Source organism: Artibeus jamaicensis, unplaced genomic scaffold (genome assembly GCF_021234435.1).
Source record: "Artibeus jamaicensis isolate MK-2021 breed Jamaican fruit bat unplaced genomic scaffold, CSHL_Jam_final scaffold_847, whole genome shotgun sequence".
Taxonomy (NCBI): Eukaryota; Metazoa; Chordata; class Mammalia; order Chiroptera; family Phyllostomidae; genus Artibeus; species Artibeus jamaicensis.
Window position 1 is genome coordinate 17,212,611 of NW_026522057.1, and position 14,610 is coordinate 17,227,220.

The 14,610-nt window shown below is 47.3% G+C and overlaps 1 protein-coding gene across 1 annotated transcript; it reads left to right on the forward strand.

Moving 5' to 3' along the window:
* The first annotated feature begins 255 nt into the window (after positions 1-255).
* FUCA1 (alpha-L-fucosidase 1) lies at positions 256-14,223 on the forward strand. The gene is made up of 8 exons (XM_037135985.2): positions 256-698; positions 3,586-3,720; positions 5,922-6,059; positions 8,012-8,117; positions 10,572-10,772; positions 12,319-12,506; positions 13,635-13,734; positions 13,983-14,223. Exons 1-8 carry the CDS (start codon positions 316-318, stop codon positions 14,121-14,123), a joined length of 1,392 nt encoding a protein of 463 aa, XP_036991880.2. The 5' UTR covers positions 256-315; the 3' UTR covers positions 14,124-14,223.
* The last annotated feature ends 387 nt before the right edge of the window (positions 14,224-14,610 follow it).

Below are 14,610 nucleotides of genomic sequence, written 5' to 3' on the forward strand. Positions count from 1 at the left end.
GGCCTTCCACAGCCCCACGATTTAACCCCGCCAAGTCTCTTCTGAAGTTTTTCTAAGACCATCAGCGAAGCGCTGTCTGCGCCCCCTGGTGTCTTTCTCTCTTTAAGCGCCGGAGGGCGCGACAAATTCGGCGGACTGGAAGGGATGGGACTCTGTAGCGGAAAGGCGGGGGATGACCCGCCCCTTTTTCCTTCCAAGCCAATCACTATTTAGAGTGGGCGGGGCCTCGCGCCGGCCCCAGCGCCTGCGCGTTAGAGGGAATGGTGGAGACGGTGAGGTGGTGAGGTAGTGAGGTGAAAAGGTGGGAAGGCGGAGATGCCATCTCCCGAAATGAAGTCGCGGGCGGTGGAGACCCAGCTTCTCCTGCTGCTGTTGGTTCTCGGAGCGGCCCAGTCGGCGCTCGGGGCTCCGCACCTCTACACTCCGGACTGGCCGAGTCTGGACTCCCGGCCACTGCCGGATTGGTTCGACAAAGCCAAGTTCGGGGTGTTTGTGCACTGGGGCGTGTTCTCGGTGCCGGCCTGGGGCAGCGAGTGGTTCTGGTGGCACTGGGAGGGTGAGGGATCGTTGCAGTACCAGCTTTTCATGAAAGACAACTACCCTCCAGGCTTCAGTTACGCTGACTTCGGGCCGCAGTTCACTGCGCGCTTCTTCGACCCAGACGACTGGGCCGACCTCTTCCAGGCTGCCGGGGCCAAGTGAGTGCCGCTGCGGGTGCCGGCGGAGCGCCTCCTCCCGGGATCAGAGCAGTGGGACGGGGGTTCGGCAGGTGGGAGCCAAGCTGGGGCGACTCGCGCAGGCTCACACAGCAGTCTGTCAGACTTAAGATACCCCCAGGTCATGTGTTTTGTCCCCTGAAGGATGCAGAATTGAAGGTGGCATGCCTGATCATAAGGAGAAGGTGCGTCTGGGTTGAGGATTAGAAGAAAATAAAATTTTCAGGGAGGTGGTGGGCGGGAAAGCCTTCAGTGTCAACACCTGTGTATTGAGAGGATGGAGCTAGGTGATGCCGCAGGTCGACAACTCTATCAGGATTTTAAGCAAGTGGTATGGAGTGTGATCCTAGTTCAGCTGTGAACTTCAACACAACATTTCACCTCCCTGCAGCCCTCTTCCAAGGCTACAGAAAGGAATTGTACTAGTTCCTTTCAGTTTTAATATCTGTGAGCGAGACTGGGAAGGGAGTCCTGGCGTGCAATATTTTAGGGCAACAGTACAGATTCTCATTCATCTGCTCTTCTCACGAAGAGTCCTCGTACATGAAAGCACTCAGACGTTTGAATTGTTTTGGGAACTGTTGGAGCTCTCGTGTGAACGCATAGAGAACTGAAAGTATAGCGAGCTGAGGTGGGGAGGAGAGAGACAAGGACCCTGCGGTTGTTGAAGGCTGGGGCCAATCTTGAATGAGTGCTGATCCTTGAGGGCAGTATGTGGCCAGGTGTTAAGTCAGGGAATAGTTACCCTTAGCTTCTAGCAGGATTAGTTTGGCTGCTGGGAGGGCCGTGGGTTGGAGAAGAGTAAGAATGGAGACAGGCAGGTCTTCTGGCTCCTGGCTTGGAGGAACCTTTGACCCTTGTCTCTTCGGTCATCTTCCAGATTTTAGTTCCTCTTGGGCTTTAAGATTTCTCGTAGTAAGCAATTACAGTGACACTTAGTGTATGGGAATATAAGGCTGGAATAAACAGAGGGGGTGTGCTCTATCTTCTAGGAGCCTTAGAGATCCATAATTCAAAATCAGGAAAAAACATTCTCTGTTCAGGCCTCTTTTCAGGGACCAGGTGACCGGCCTAGGTAGAGGAAAGGAACTGATGTCCAAGTCTCCAGACCTCACCTCTCCAAGGTGAAGGTTCTTTCCCATACCAGAGGTTTTGGACATGGCCAGAGGGATTGGTCCTCTGCCTGTTTTTGTAAGTTCCATGAGATGAGAATGATTTTTACATTTTAAAGATTTTATTTGTTTATTTTTAGAGAGAGGGGGAAAAGAGGGAGAAAGAGAGGGAGCAAAACATCCAATGTGTGAGAAATACATGGATCAGTTGCCCCTCACACTGGGGACCCGGCCTGCATCCAAGCATGCAACCTGCAACCCTGACTGGGAGTCAAACTGGCAACCTTTCAGTTCAAATGCCAGTTTGCAGGCTGGCGCTCAGCCACCAAGCCACACCAGCCAGGGGGATTTTTACATTTTAAAAGCATTATGGCCCACAAAGCCTGAAATACTATCTGGCCCTTAAAGTCTTAGAGCGCCCCCACTAGCCAGTGACTAAATTATCTCAGGGTTTGTTCCCCCTGGCCATAAAAGCAGATGACATATTGAGTCATTTAACAAGCAAATGACATAATTTGGCAGTTATTCCAACCCGTGTCTTTCTCCCCAGCTCATTTAGACTTTTGTCACCTCTGTAAATGAGAGGCAATTCATGTGGGCTTGGTAAAACAAATGGCTTACTTTTTTATCATCTGCTATTTCCTGTAGAGGTTTCTTTCTTCTTTAGAGCAAAGACTTAAGAAAAGCTAACAGCCCTGACTCGTGTGGCTGAGTAGGTTAACCATCATTCCCACAAACCAAATGTTGGCAGGTTCAATTCCCAGTCAGGACACATGCCTGGGTTGCTGGCCAGGTCCCTGGTCGGGGGCGTGTGAGAGGCAACCAATCAATGTTTCTCTCCCTCCCTCCCTCTCCCTGCCTTTCCCTCTCTCTAAAAAATAAATAGAGGTGTTTTTTTTTTAAAAAAAGAAAAGCTCATCATTAATTCCCAGAAGGGTTGAAGAAGGAGAGCTGAGGTGCTCATCTTTTCCTGCTGGGCTTCCTCCTGGGCTGGGGACTAGGGACTGTGGCCTCTACGGAAGTTTGCTTCCATTTCTGGAGCAATGACCATGGGGGGCTGAGACTGCAGCAACTCACGTTTCCTGTAGGCGAGTATATGGATGTTGACGTGAACAAACCGAATCCATCTTTGTAAGCCCCCCACTCTCTCATTCAAGCTTTAACTTTGACCAAGCTCACTGTTCCTGGCCAGCACTCCCAGGCCTTGTAGTTAATGACTGCTGTGTTCTGTAAGCCTGTACAACGTAATCATCCAGATTCCGGTCAGTAAGCGTCCAGAATGGCACAGCAGCCCCAACAGACATCAAAGCAGGTGTCAGCGTCAATGCTAAGCAATTATCCACTGTAAGACCACTAGGGGGCAGGGTTCCTGGCTCATGCTGCGTTCTTCGCCGCTTGGCCTTGTCAAGCATGACTAGTTCAACTACATGGTAAGACATTTACTGTAGTAACTACAGCAGTGGAGAATGAGCCGCGCAGAACCGCCAGGGTTGCCCACCCACTCCGACCCTACATCCCTGTGAGTAAACTACCCTAAAATAAGTTCTGTTACATTCTGAGGAGTTGTGCACTTTGTCGTGTTTTGTTTTGTTTTGTCTTAAGACAGCTTTTCAGTCTTAAGCTGGTGGTCACTGTACCTCCGTTCCATGTTCAGAGAGCCAGTTCCAACCATTTCCAAGGCCTCGATCATGCTGGATAGGTTCGTGTTCGTGGCCCACTGCCCACTTCCTCTGCTCATATGGTTTTGATGTCCACAGGTATGTAGTCCTGACAGCAAAGCATCACGAAGGCTTCACAAACTGGCCAAGTCCTGTGTCTTGGAACTGGAACTCTAAGGATGTGGGGCCCCACCGAGATTTGGTTGGTGAGCTGGGAACCGCCATCCGGAAGAGGTGTGTGTCCGCAGACGGTTGATCCATCATTGCTTTTGATCTGGCAGCCGTCCGCCATGCCCTGCCTTCTCCACTCTTGGGTATTTTTGAAATTTTCATTTAGTGAGGAACCTGAGGGGCTTCTGGCCTTGGAATTAGCAGAGCTTGATGCTTGACAGTTTTTATGTGACCAAAGGTGACACCATCAGAGAAACTCCTGGCTCTGTCTGGCTGGGGGAAGGATACCCAGCATAGACCACAAGGGCCCATTTGTACTCTGAGGAGGATACTTTTTGGAAAGCCTTCTGACCCAGGCCCTTTTCCAGTGTCCGATGGACGCCAGGGACTGGGTCTGTCATCTTTGTGTCCCACTTAGTCATTAGCACAGATCCTTGTAGGCATGGGGATGGGGGTGGGGCAAATGATAGATCAAGAGGGAGCTGAAAAGGGCAGTTAAAGCAGCAAAAAGTAAGGTAAGCAAGCCACTGGGTTGATTCTGGTTAATGTTCCCTAATATTTGACACTAAGAAGTGCCTTCCCAAGATGGAAGGGCTAGGAAGTGGCAGTGGTGGGATTTAAAATCGGGGATTCTGGTTGTAGGCCCCACAGTTCCAGGTGTGTCTGCCTGGAAGGAGAAGAGGCGGTACTTGTCCAGTCTCAGCTCTGTTGTGGTTTGGTAAACTCGATGTCCTACTGAAGGGGTGGGCCCGCTGCCTGTGTGTGTGAATGAAGTTTGATTGGAACGTGGCCATGACCATTCACTTACATGCTGTCCGTGGCTGCCTCCATGTTACCGTTTCGGGGTTAGGACAGAGACCACAAGGCCTGCGAAGCCTAAAGTACTGCCTGACCCTTTAGGGAAGTGTGTGCTGACTCCTGCCCCCTGTGCAGTCCTGTTTCCCAGTGCTGTGTGTAGATAATTGTCCTGCTATAAACCTCTGAGGTGTGGATAAGGGTCAGACTCTCGGGAACTTGATTTTTATCTTCTCTGTATTTAGTTCCGGAGTCACATGGTGAAATAACTCACCCCAGCTCTGCCTGCCTGGTCTGTGCCGTTGCAGTGCAACTCCCTGCGGACTTGTCTCACAGGGTTTCTGTTCCTCTCACCAGTGTTAACTCCAGCAAGCTTTTTTTAAAATTTATTTTTAGAGAGCGGGGAAGGGAAGAAGGAAGAGTGGGAGAGAAACATCAATGTGTGGTTGCCTCTCATGTGTCCCCTACTGGGGACCTGGCCTGCAACCCAGGCATGTGCCCTGACTGGGAATTGAACCTGCGACCCTTTGCTTCACAGGCCTGTGCTCAGTCCACTGAGCTACACATTTCGCTTTGGGCATATGAAAAACTAATAGTCACATTAGATAAATAAAACAATAAACCTATAATCATTCCTTTCAACTACGTGGAAAATGTTACTAATGAATTTTTTTTGAGAGAGAAGATTTTGGATATGTTATTCTTTATGCTTTTCTCTATTTTTCAATATCACTACAATATGTACTCTTATGATCGACAGAGAGAAAATGTGTTTTTATTTAATGGTCTCTATGTTATTATTGAGATAATTGACTTAAAAGTTAAAAGATGGTTTAAATGGTATTTGATGTTAAGATATCTGTGTATAGCCCTGGCCAGGTAGCTCTCAGTTGGTTAGAGCATCGTCCCAATAGGCTACGGCTGTGGGTCTGGCCCCTGGTCAGGGCAGGTACAAGGACTGATCAATGAGACAGAGGGCAGGGTGACAACCACGGCAGTGATGGGGGAGGTTAGGGGGCGGAAGGATCAAGCAAAAAGGAAGAGGACTCATGGACGTGGACACCGGTGGTGATTGCAGGGGGAGGGGTTATAAGGGGGCTAAGTGGTAATGGGAAAAATACAATAAACACGTGTAAATAAATGAATAACCTCAGGAAAGTGGGGGAAATCAACCGATGAATGCATAAATGAGTGGAACAACAAACTGATGTTTCTCAAGTGAATAGATAAAAAAGTTTTAAAAAGTATTTGTATATAAAATGTAGTTATGCATACTATCAAAAATACAGTAAACCAATCATTTCGATGGACTGATAAGAGATCCTTGAATGGTTTTGAATTCCCCCTACATGCCCTCACGCAGGTGTGTCTCACTGAGGTGTAAAAATGCTGCCACTGATGTTTCGTAAAGTAGACTGTGTTCTCTTTGCTACGTACGTGACAGCTGCTATCCTGTTTTTCGGTTTAAGGAACATGCGCTACGGCCTCTATCACTCGCTCTTCGAATGGTTCCATCCACTCTACCTACTCGATAAGAAAAACGGCTTCAAAACACAGTATTTTGTCACTGCAAAAACAATGCCAGAGCTATACGACCTTGTTAACAGGTAACACACAGGAATATTTTGGGGCTAGGGCTTTTCTAAATAAAATCAGAGCTCTCTCTAGGGTACTGTACTGTTGGGGGGAGAGAAGTCAGGGTGGAGGTGGAGCATGAGAAAAATCCAGAGGACATCAGAGCAGTGAAAGTGGTGGTTGTGTTGAGATAACATGTATTTCTCCTCCTGCTCTTCAGAACTTCTGTGATGTGGCCATATTACCTTTATAAATTGAAACACTCAAACAGAACCCTGGATGGTAGTAAGTCAGATCCCCCCTAAGGGGTCCCTTGGGGTGGGGGTGGGGGCCTGCCATTCTCTTTGTCAGGACCTAGAAGAGGCCACAGGTCCTGGCTGGGAGTTGCCCTCGAGCAGATTTGCATTTGAATCCTGGCTCCTGTTGCTTAAAAAGCCTTAAGCAGATCACCCATCTGAGCCCCAGATTCTCACTGTGCTGTGGAGATAATAATGCCTTCTTGTGGGGCTCAGAGTAATATGTGAAAAATATCTGTCACCGTGCCTCATATAGAGGGTTGTTATTATTATCGATATTCTTAAAGGGATCACTTTTACTTTGGGAGTTGTCTCTCCTTGTTTCATTCCTAGCTTGCCCCTCTCACACCTGGGGGCTGCTGGAGGACAAGGAGCAGCCCTTCCTGCCTGGGCTCTCACTTACAGAGGCCTCGGACTTGGACCGGCCTTGCAGCCACGTGGTGTCTCTAAGGAAACAGTTCCGCTTGTAAGAGACCAGCGGAGGCTTGGAGTCAGACAGAGCTGAATCTGGAATCCAGTTCTTTTTCCTGCTGGCTGTGTGGTCTTGACCAAACCACTTCATCTTCCTAGATCTCTGTTTTGTTTTTTTTTTTGCTTGCGAAATGGGGATGATTTACACCATAGGGTCATTGCAAGAACTAATGAGGCAATGAATATAAAATGCCAAGTACAGTTTCTCACACAGAGTGAAATCCAGATTATGTTATATTTTGCCTCTTAAATGGGCAGTCTTTTTCCTGGAGTTATTTGCTGTCATCATTATGGACATAGGAATTGGCAGCAGGCAGATTTACATTTGAATTCCAGCTCTTGTTTTCTGACAAGCTTTTTCACCTCAAACCAATTGCCCTGCTGAGCGTCAGATTCCTGCTCTCTGAGGTGGGACGAATGATGCGCACCTCACAGGTACACATTCACACTCACGCCTCAGGACTCAGTGATGACACGTGGAAGTGCGGCTGTGGCTCAGGTAGTTGTACAGACCCTTTGTGGTTGCAGCTCTGGGCTGTCCAAGGTACGCATTGGACACAATGGTCCAAACTCTTCATACATCCCCAAAGTAGAAACCTTAATCCTATAGTTCTGGAGCACCATTTTTTGAAAAAGATTTTATTTATTTACATTTAGAGAGAGAAAGGGAGGGAGGGGGAAAGAGAGGGAGAGAAACATCGGTGTGAGAGATACATTCATCTGTTGCCTCTCACATGCCACCCCCCCAACCAGGGACCTGGCCTGCAACCCAGGCATGTGCCCTGATTGGGAATCAAACTGTTGACCTTTGGTTCACAGGCCAGCACTCAGTCTACTGAGCCACACCAGCCAGGGCTGGAGCATCATTCTTTTAGTTGGAATTAGTCGCTGGAGGGAGACCGAATTGTATAATACCGATTACAACTCTACTTTTTAAAAAGTCATTAAAAAAAGATAAGGAGGAAATATTCCAAAATGCTGCGTATTCAACTGTGGTTCTGAGAGCAGAGGCATTTTTTTGTGTAAGTGGTGGCACTTGTCTCTTTCGTTTTCCACAATCTGTACCTTGTGGTGAGTCACGGTACTTCCAAAGTGGAAGAAAGTTAATTTTTAGTTATTCTTTTGCAGTCCTGACCGTACTGCAAAACACGAATCATAAGACTTCACTGCGAATGGATTCAGGCAGTGAGCCTTGTGGGAACTGCGGTGTCTTGCAGGTATAAACCCGACCTGATCTGGTCCGATGGAGACTGGGAAGGTCCCGACACCTACTGGAACTCTACAGGTTTTCTGGCCTGGCTCTACAATGACAGCCCAGTCAAGGTACGTGAGTGTATGGCTTCTCTCTTATTTATCTGCTGTGATAAAAAAAAAATGTAAAGAGACAAGCTCCATAGTGACGAGACCAGCAGCAATGATGCACAGCGATGTTCTCACAGGGTGCTGGGACCCAGGGACTTCGTGGGTGGTGAAGTCCTTTCACTTGTAATTCTTCCCCCTTCCTTTAAGTAGAAACTTTCTTTTTCTCCTTTAATTCTTGATTTTGACCACACAGGTTTAAATCTTGTTAAAAATTAATATACCAGACCAATAAAATTAAGTGATAGGCGTAAAATGCAAACATCTACAACTTCATCTACTCTTTGTTGATTACATAGTTTACCTCTCAAGGGGAAATTTTATTTCCTTTATGTCCAAATTCCTGAGGGAACTTTGTCTCCCTCCCCCATCCCCCGCCCACGCTGCACAGAGTAGCGGTCCTTCCGCAGTTCATGCTGCGGTGCTCGGCAGAGCAGCAGCACAAGTCCTAGTCCTCACTGTGGGGAATTTCAGAATGGTACACATTCTGGATTTGTCGTGGACCTAGAAAAATCTAAGTATAAGAACAGTTTGAATTAAGCCATCTTGGTAGGCTCGTAAACCTCTTATTGCGTAACTATTACTAAACTCAGAAAATGGGAAGAAAGGGAAAACAAAAGAGATCCTATGTGACAAATAGGGACACATTAAGAGTGGTTTTCTGGGACTTGCCAAATGCGTGGGGACTCTTAGTGGCACAGCGTCATGGTTCTCTGCCAAGGGTCCTCACACGGGGTGGCCAGGCTGTGGACCTCTGGGTGGGATGCTGTAGACAGACCCTGGTTCCCCACTCTTGTTCTGAATGCTGTCTTTTATTTTTAAATTTTTTTACTTATTGATTGATTCTAGAGAGAGGCATGATTTGTTGTTCCACCTATTTATGCCTTCATTAGTTGATTCTTGTATGGGCCCTGACTGGGGATTGAACTTGCAACCTTCGCTTACTGGGACAACACTCTAAACAACTAAGCTACCCAGCCAGGGCTCTGAGTGCCTTCCAATGCATTAGGAAAGACTGATATTATGGAGCAATAGTCACTTTAGGAAGGTATTTTTGGGAGAAACAGACCCTTCTCCTTACCATCCCCTCTGTCTGTAATTCCTGTGCTCTCTGCAGACCTTCACTCTCCCTCAGTGTAGTGCGGCCGCCCCTCCCGCCCCCCCCAGGGTTGCAGGGCACCCGTGGCGCCGCATGTCTTTCCCTGTCTGTCAGCACTCACCTGGTCTAACCTATTCCAGAGGTCGTTTACATTGTCTATTATGTCTTTCTCTCTCCGAAGTGTCAACTTTATAAGGGCAAGGGTTTGGGTCAGTCCATTGCTATCCCCAACCCTGAGAACAGCGTTGGCTTAGTTAGGCACATAATAATATTGATGGAATGTAAACCAAATCTGGCTCCTGACGACTTATGTTCTCTCCTGGAAGTGTTAGGGAACACCCTGGGCCGGGTTCTTCCATTTATGTGAATCCCTAGGCAGTGAACCCAGGTGTAATGTCATAATCGTCCACACATCTGTCTCCTCAGCTGGTTTCTGCTGGGTCTCGGAGGGCAAGAACTGTGTTTTATTCACCGTAGCGGCCCCAGCGTGAGCCTCCCAGTGGTGGGAAACATTTACATTTCTATATCCCCTGTAATGATTTCTCATAGTTCAGCTAAACCTTGAAGGGAGAAAAAGAATATTTGATTTTTGGCTTTCTTTACCTGAGTCAAGTAGGGGAAGTGTCCTGGGCCAGGCTCAGATACCTGATTCGCAGTCTCAGCTTTCCTAACCGGCCTGGGTAGGTCTTCTTGGGCAGGTCTTCTCTCCGGTTCTCCTCTAATAAAATAAGTGGATTACAAGATAATCTTTTAAATGGGCCGCCCTGGGGTTTCTCAGCCTCAGCACTATCAATGGGTTGTGTATTTCTTTGTTGTGATGACGCTGTCCTTGACGTTTTAAAAAGTTTAACACGATCCCTGGCCTTTCCCCACTAGATGGCAGTAGTGACAGCCCCAAATGTCCCTTAGGCTTTGCCAAACTCCTCTGGGGCAAAATGGACCCCAGCTGAGAACCACAGCTCTGGAAGACCAGCAGTTTTCAGCCGGCGCGCTGCAGGAACATTTAAACATGCCGTTCCTGACCTCTTTTCTCTTAGATTATCACATTAAAAAATGACAGCCCACACAATAATCGTAACATGTGAATGAATCAAAGTTATACCTATTTTTGTCAGTTTGGCAAAAAATATACTTTGTGGCGTGCCGCAGAATTTTAGTAATTAGTTTCTGGACGCCACGAGATGGAAAAAGTTGAAAATCGCTGCTCTAGACTAAGCCTGCGCCTTGCTTCCAAATAGACCCTTGACATACCGCGCTGCGTTACGCAGGGAAGACAAAGCGTCTTCCCCTCGATGACCCGGTACGCGTCCCTCCTTTAGGATGAGGTGGTAGTGAATGACCGGTGGGGTTTTAACTGCTCCTGTCACCACGGAGGATACTACAACTGCGAGGATAAGTTCCAGCCGTCGAGTGTGCCGGACCACAAGTGGGAGATGTGCACCTCCATCGACAGGAGGTCCTGGGGCTACCGTCGCACCATGTCAATAGCCGACACCTCCAGCGAATCTGAAATCATCTCGGTAAGACCCCTGTGAGCGAGGTAACCGCCATCAAAGTCGCCCTCTAACGGAGCGTGGTGGGAACACTCTGGGTGAGCCGCAGGTGGGTAGGGCCTCTGGGCCGTCCAACGCAGGCAGAGAAGCCTGTCCCGAGGGAACCACTGTAACCACAGAGGAGAGTTTTATGTACAGACACGTTCCTCCCAGGGCTATTTTCAGCTGGACGTATGGGGTCGTTTCCATCTCCTGCAACCATAAAGGGATAGTTAAGTAGATTTGGGGGTCGTCCTTAATCATTAAAATATTTATTAATGTAATATGGGTAAATGCTTAGAGGATTGAGTGGAAAAATAAGTTACACTCACAACTACATAAAATTAACTACACAGAAAAAAGACTGACAGGAAACATAAAAAGTTAATGGTGTGGTGTCTTTGGGGTACAGTAACAAATTCTCCTTTTTAGAATTTTCTGTATACAACCTTCATTTTTCTAGGTTGCCCTGAAGTGCACCTGTTGTTCAAGGTCACAATTACAAGTAAACCCACACACATCCCACTAGAAGCCTTGAAGAATGTACCTTAGTCCCTCCTTATTCTCAGGGATATGGTCCAAGACCCCCAGTGGATGCCTGCAACCAAGGATACTACAGAACTCCCTCTCTCTCTCTCTCTCTCTCTCTCTCTCTCTCTCTCTCTCTATATATATATATACACACACACACATATATAAAATGTTTTATCCTACACTATACATACCTATGGCAAAGTTCAATTTATAAATTAGGCACAGTAAGAGATTAAAAGCAATAAATAATAGAACAAGTATAACAATATACTGTAATAAAAGTTATGTGAATTTGGTCTCCCCGAATACCCGATTGTATGTCCTCACCCTTCTTCTTGTGATGATGCAAGATGACTCATTGCTTACTTGATGAGATGAAGTGAGGTACTTAAAACTTACGAACTGCTTATTTCTGGAATTTTCCATGTAGTATTTTTAGGCTGCAGTTGACCCTGGATAACTGGAACCATGGGAAGCGGAACCGCAGATAAGCGGATCTCTTGACAGGGTGTTTTCCCGGTGGGGCAGCGTGCACATTCATATAGCCCAGCACACACAGAGCATCCTGAAGGTCCTCAGATCGCTTCTGTCTCCCCAACGCCTCCACAGCGCCCCCTCAAATCTCTGATCCCCACAGTCTCTCTATGACTCCATGTAACCCTTTCACGGCCAAGTGCTTTGTTCTCAGCTTTCCTGCACGCACTTTGTGGCTTCTGACACATTACCCTTTCCTCCCAGGGAAATGCCCATGATCACTCCCTGGAATTCGAGTTAATATAGCTCTCCATCTTATAGCAGGATTTTTCAGTTTCTTAATAATCCTGTGCTGCTTTTATAATGACAAAAATATATAGTATTTTTCAAAAGGGTAAAGGACATTCACAAAGCAGGGAGAGAAGGTGCCCTAGATTCTTTTTCTTCTCTTAATATCTGTGTGTTCTAGGCATTATGCCAGGCTTAGAATTCATAACTAGGGTTTTCTTGTTTCTGCTCTCTCCAGGAACTGGTTCAGACAGTGAGTTTGGGAGGAAACTATCTTCTCAACATTGGGCCGACTAAAGACGGACTGATTGTTCCCATCTTCCAAGAAAGGCTCCTTGCCGTAGGGAAGTGGCTGCGCATCAACGGGGAGGCTATCTATTCCTCTAAACCGTGGAGGGTTCAGCTGGAAAAGAACGAATCTGTATGGTGAGCCTTGTCTTCGGTCGTGTGCAGCAACGGGTCTGCGGCCCGTCTTGAACTGGCATCTCCGTGGGTCTGTGATATTAGAAGCCACACTGGAAGTCATCTTGAAGAGTCCCAAAAGCTGTTCTTTTGCTACTAATTTGTACCCCAGTTTATGGTTTAAGACACCAGGATATCTGTGACTAGTGAGGGCTGAGATAGGCTTGGTGCAAAAAGCATCCGTCAATTTACTTGGCACTTTACCTTGTCTTCCTAAGATTAGTAATAGCTAATAGCTGCGTAGCACCTACGACATGCAAGACTCCATTCTAACTTCTTTCCACCTATTTAATCCCCTCAACAAGCCCACCAAATGGATACTGTTATTACCCCCACATTACAAGTGAGAAAGGGACCCAAAGCGGTAATGCCACTTGCCTAGGACCACAAAGCTAGTAAATGGAGAAGTCACGGTTCATACTTGGAATTGTACATCTGGTTACTCAGTCTGGGACCTGAGTTTCTGCAGCTGCAACGTGGGGTGATGCTGCTTAACTTCCTAGAGCCCTTGTGAGGGTTAGATGAGATAATGGGCGTAAAGCTTCCAGCAGCGTGTCAGGCACATATGGCACGTTTGATAAGAGACATCTGCTCGTGTCGTACCGTACAGCACAGGTCCTTGGATCAGGGCGAACACGTCCACCCCTCAGTTCCGGACGAGCTCCCGTTGAGTGGTTTTCCTCCTCCTCTCCAAGCACGGTGAAATCTCAGAACAAAGTTGTCTTCATTGCACACCTTGCCCTGGCGATATCCTGTCACGTTTTCACATGGAGTTGGAGTTGAAAAAATGTTGGAATAATAAGGCAGCTGGCTTCAGTGGGAAATAACTAGAATAAGAGTTTAAAAATTTTTCAAGAAAACTTATAAGCCAATAGAGAAGGAAAATAGAAGCTATCTCAGGAGAAGGCTGCTTTCTTCCCATAGATCTTAACTGTTATTGAGTCATTGTGCCTGGCACTGGCATCAGTGATAAACACAAGGTGTTGGAATGGGTAGTTAACAGAAAGGGAAGTGTATCAGGTTATGTGTGACAACCTTGGGTGTCAGGGTAACAGGCCAGTTACCTCTCATAACGATGCCGTTCTCCCCTAGGTACACCTCAGAAGGAGAAGCTGTTTATGCCATTTTCCTGAAATGGCCAGAAAATGGAGTCTTAAGTCTTAAATCCCCCCAAACTACCTCCAGTACCCAGGTAAGGAGCCTCAGTCAGTCCTTGGCAGAGATGTAACAGTTTTGGAAGGAATTGGCAGGTCTTCCCTACTTCTTTTTTCCTCCCCAGGCTTCCCCTACGTCATTCCCCCTTTGGACCGCCTTCCCTGCCCTGCCCTTCCCTGCCCTTCCCTGCCCTGGCCCAGCTTGGCTGTTTTCTCCCATTTTCAGGCCGTGTTCTGTACTCACTGGTGCATTCCTGTTTTCTCCACTGCCCTTTTCTTTCTTTAGATAATTATGCTGGGAATCCAAAAAGATCTGAAGTGGTCCAAAAATCCCCATGAAGATCTCCTCATTTATCTGCCCCAGTTACCACCCTCTGCTCTCCCGGTGGAGTTTGCTTGGACCATAAAGATGACGGGAGTGGAGTGATCATTGGAGTTCAAGAGGAAAGGGACACCATCTGTTGTACACTGTTTTGATTTTCTTCTTACAGTACCATCGTTGCAATAAACTCCTCTTTCCTACCCAGCGATGGCTTTCCAACATATTTTAATCACAGGAATTGAATGCCTTACTCTGATGTCTCAGTGGCTCGGAGCTTGGAGACACCTTGCCAGCATGTCTCTCTCTCTCTCTCTCTCTCTCTCTCATCAGCAGAAGAAAGAGCCAAACAGTTAAGCTCTGTTTTCATCCTTCCCAACTTTGGAAATTATCTGCAAAGCAACCTTCTTCCCTCCATTCTCTGTTTGATGACTGGCTTACTCAATGACTTCAGATAAAGAATAAGCCAGTTCACCATGTTGCCTATGGGAGGAGATTTAAAGGGTTTGTCAGGTTTAGTCGCCTGCTGTTGATTTGGCATCGATGTCACCAGCACCCCCTGGAAGAGCTGGAGAGCCCTGAGGGGAAGGGGAAG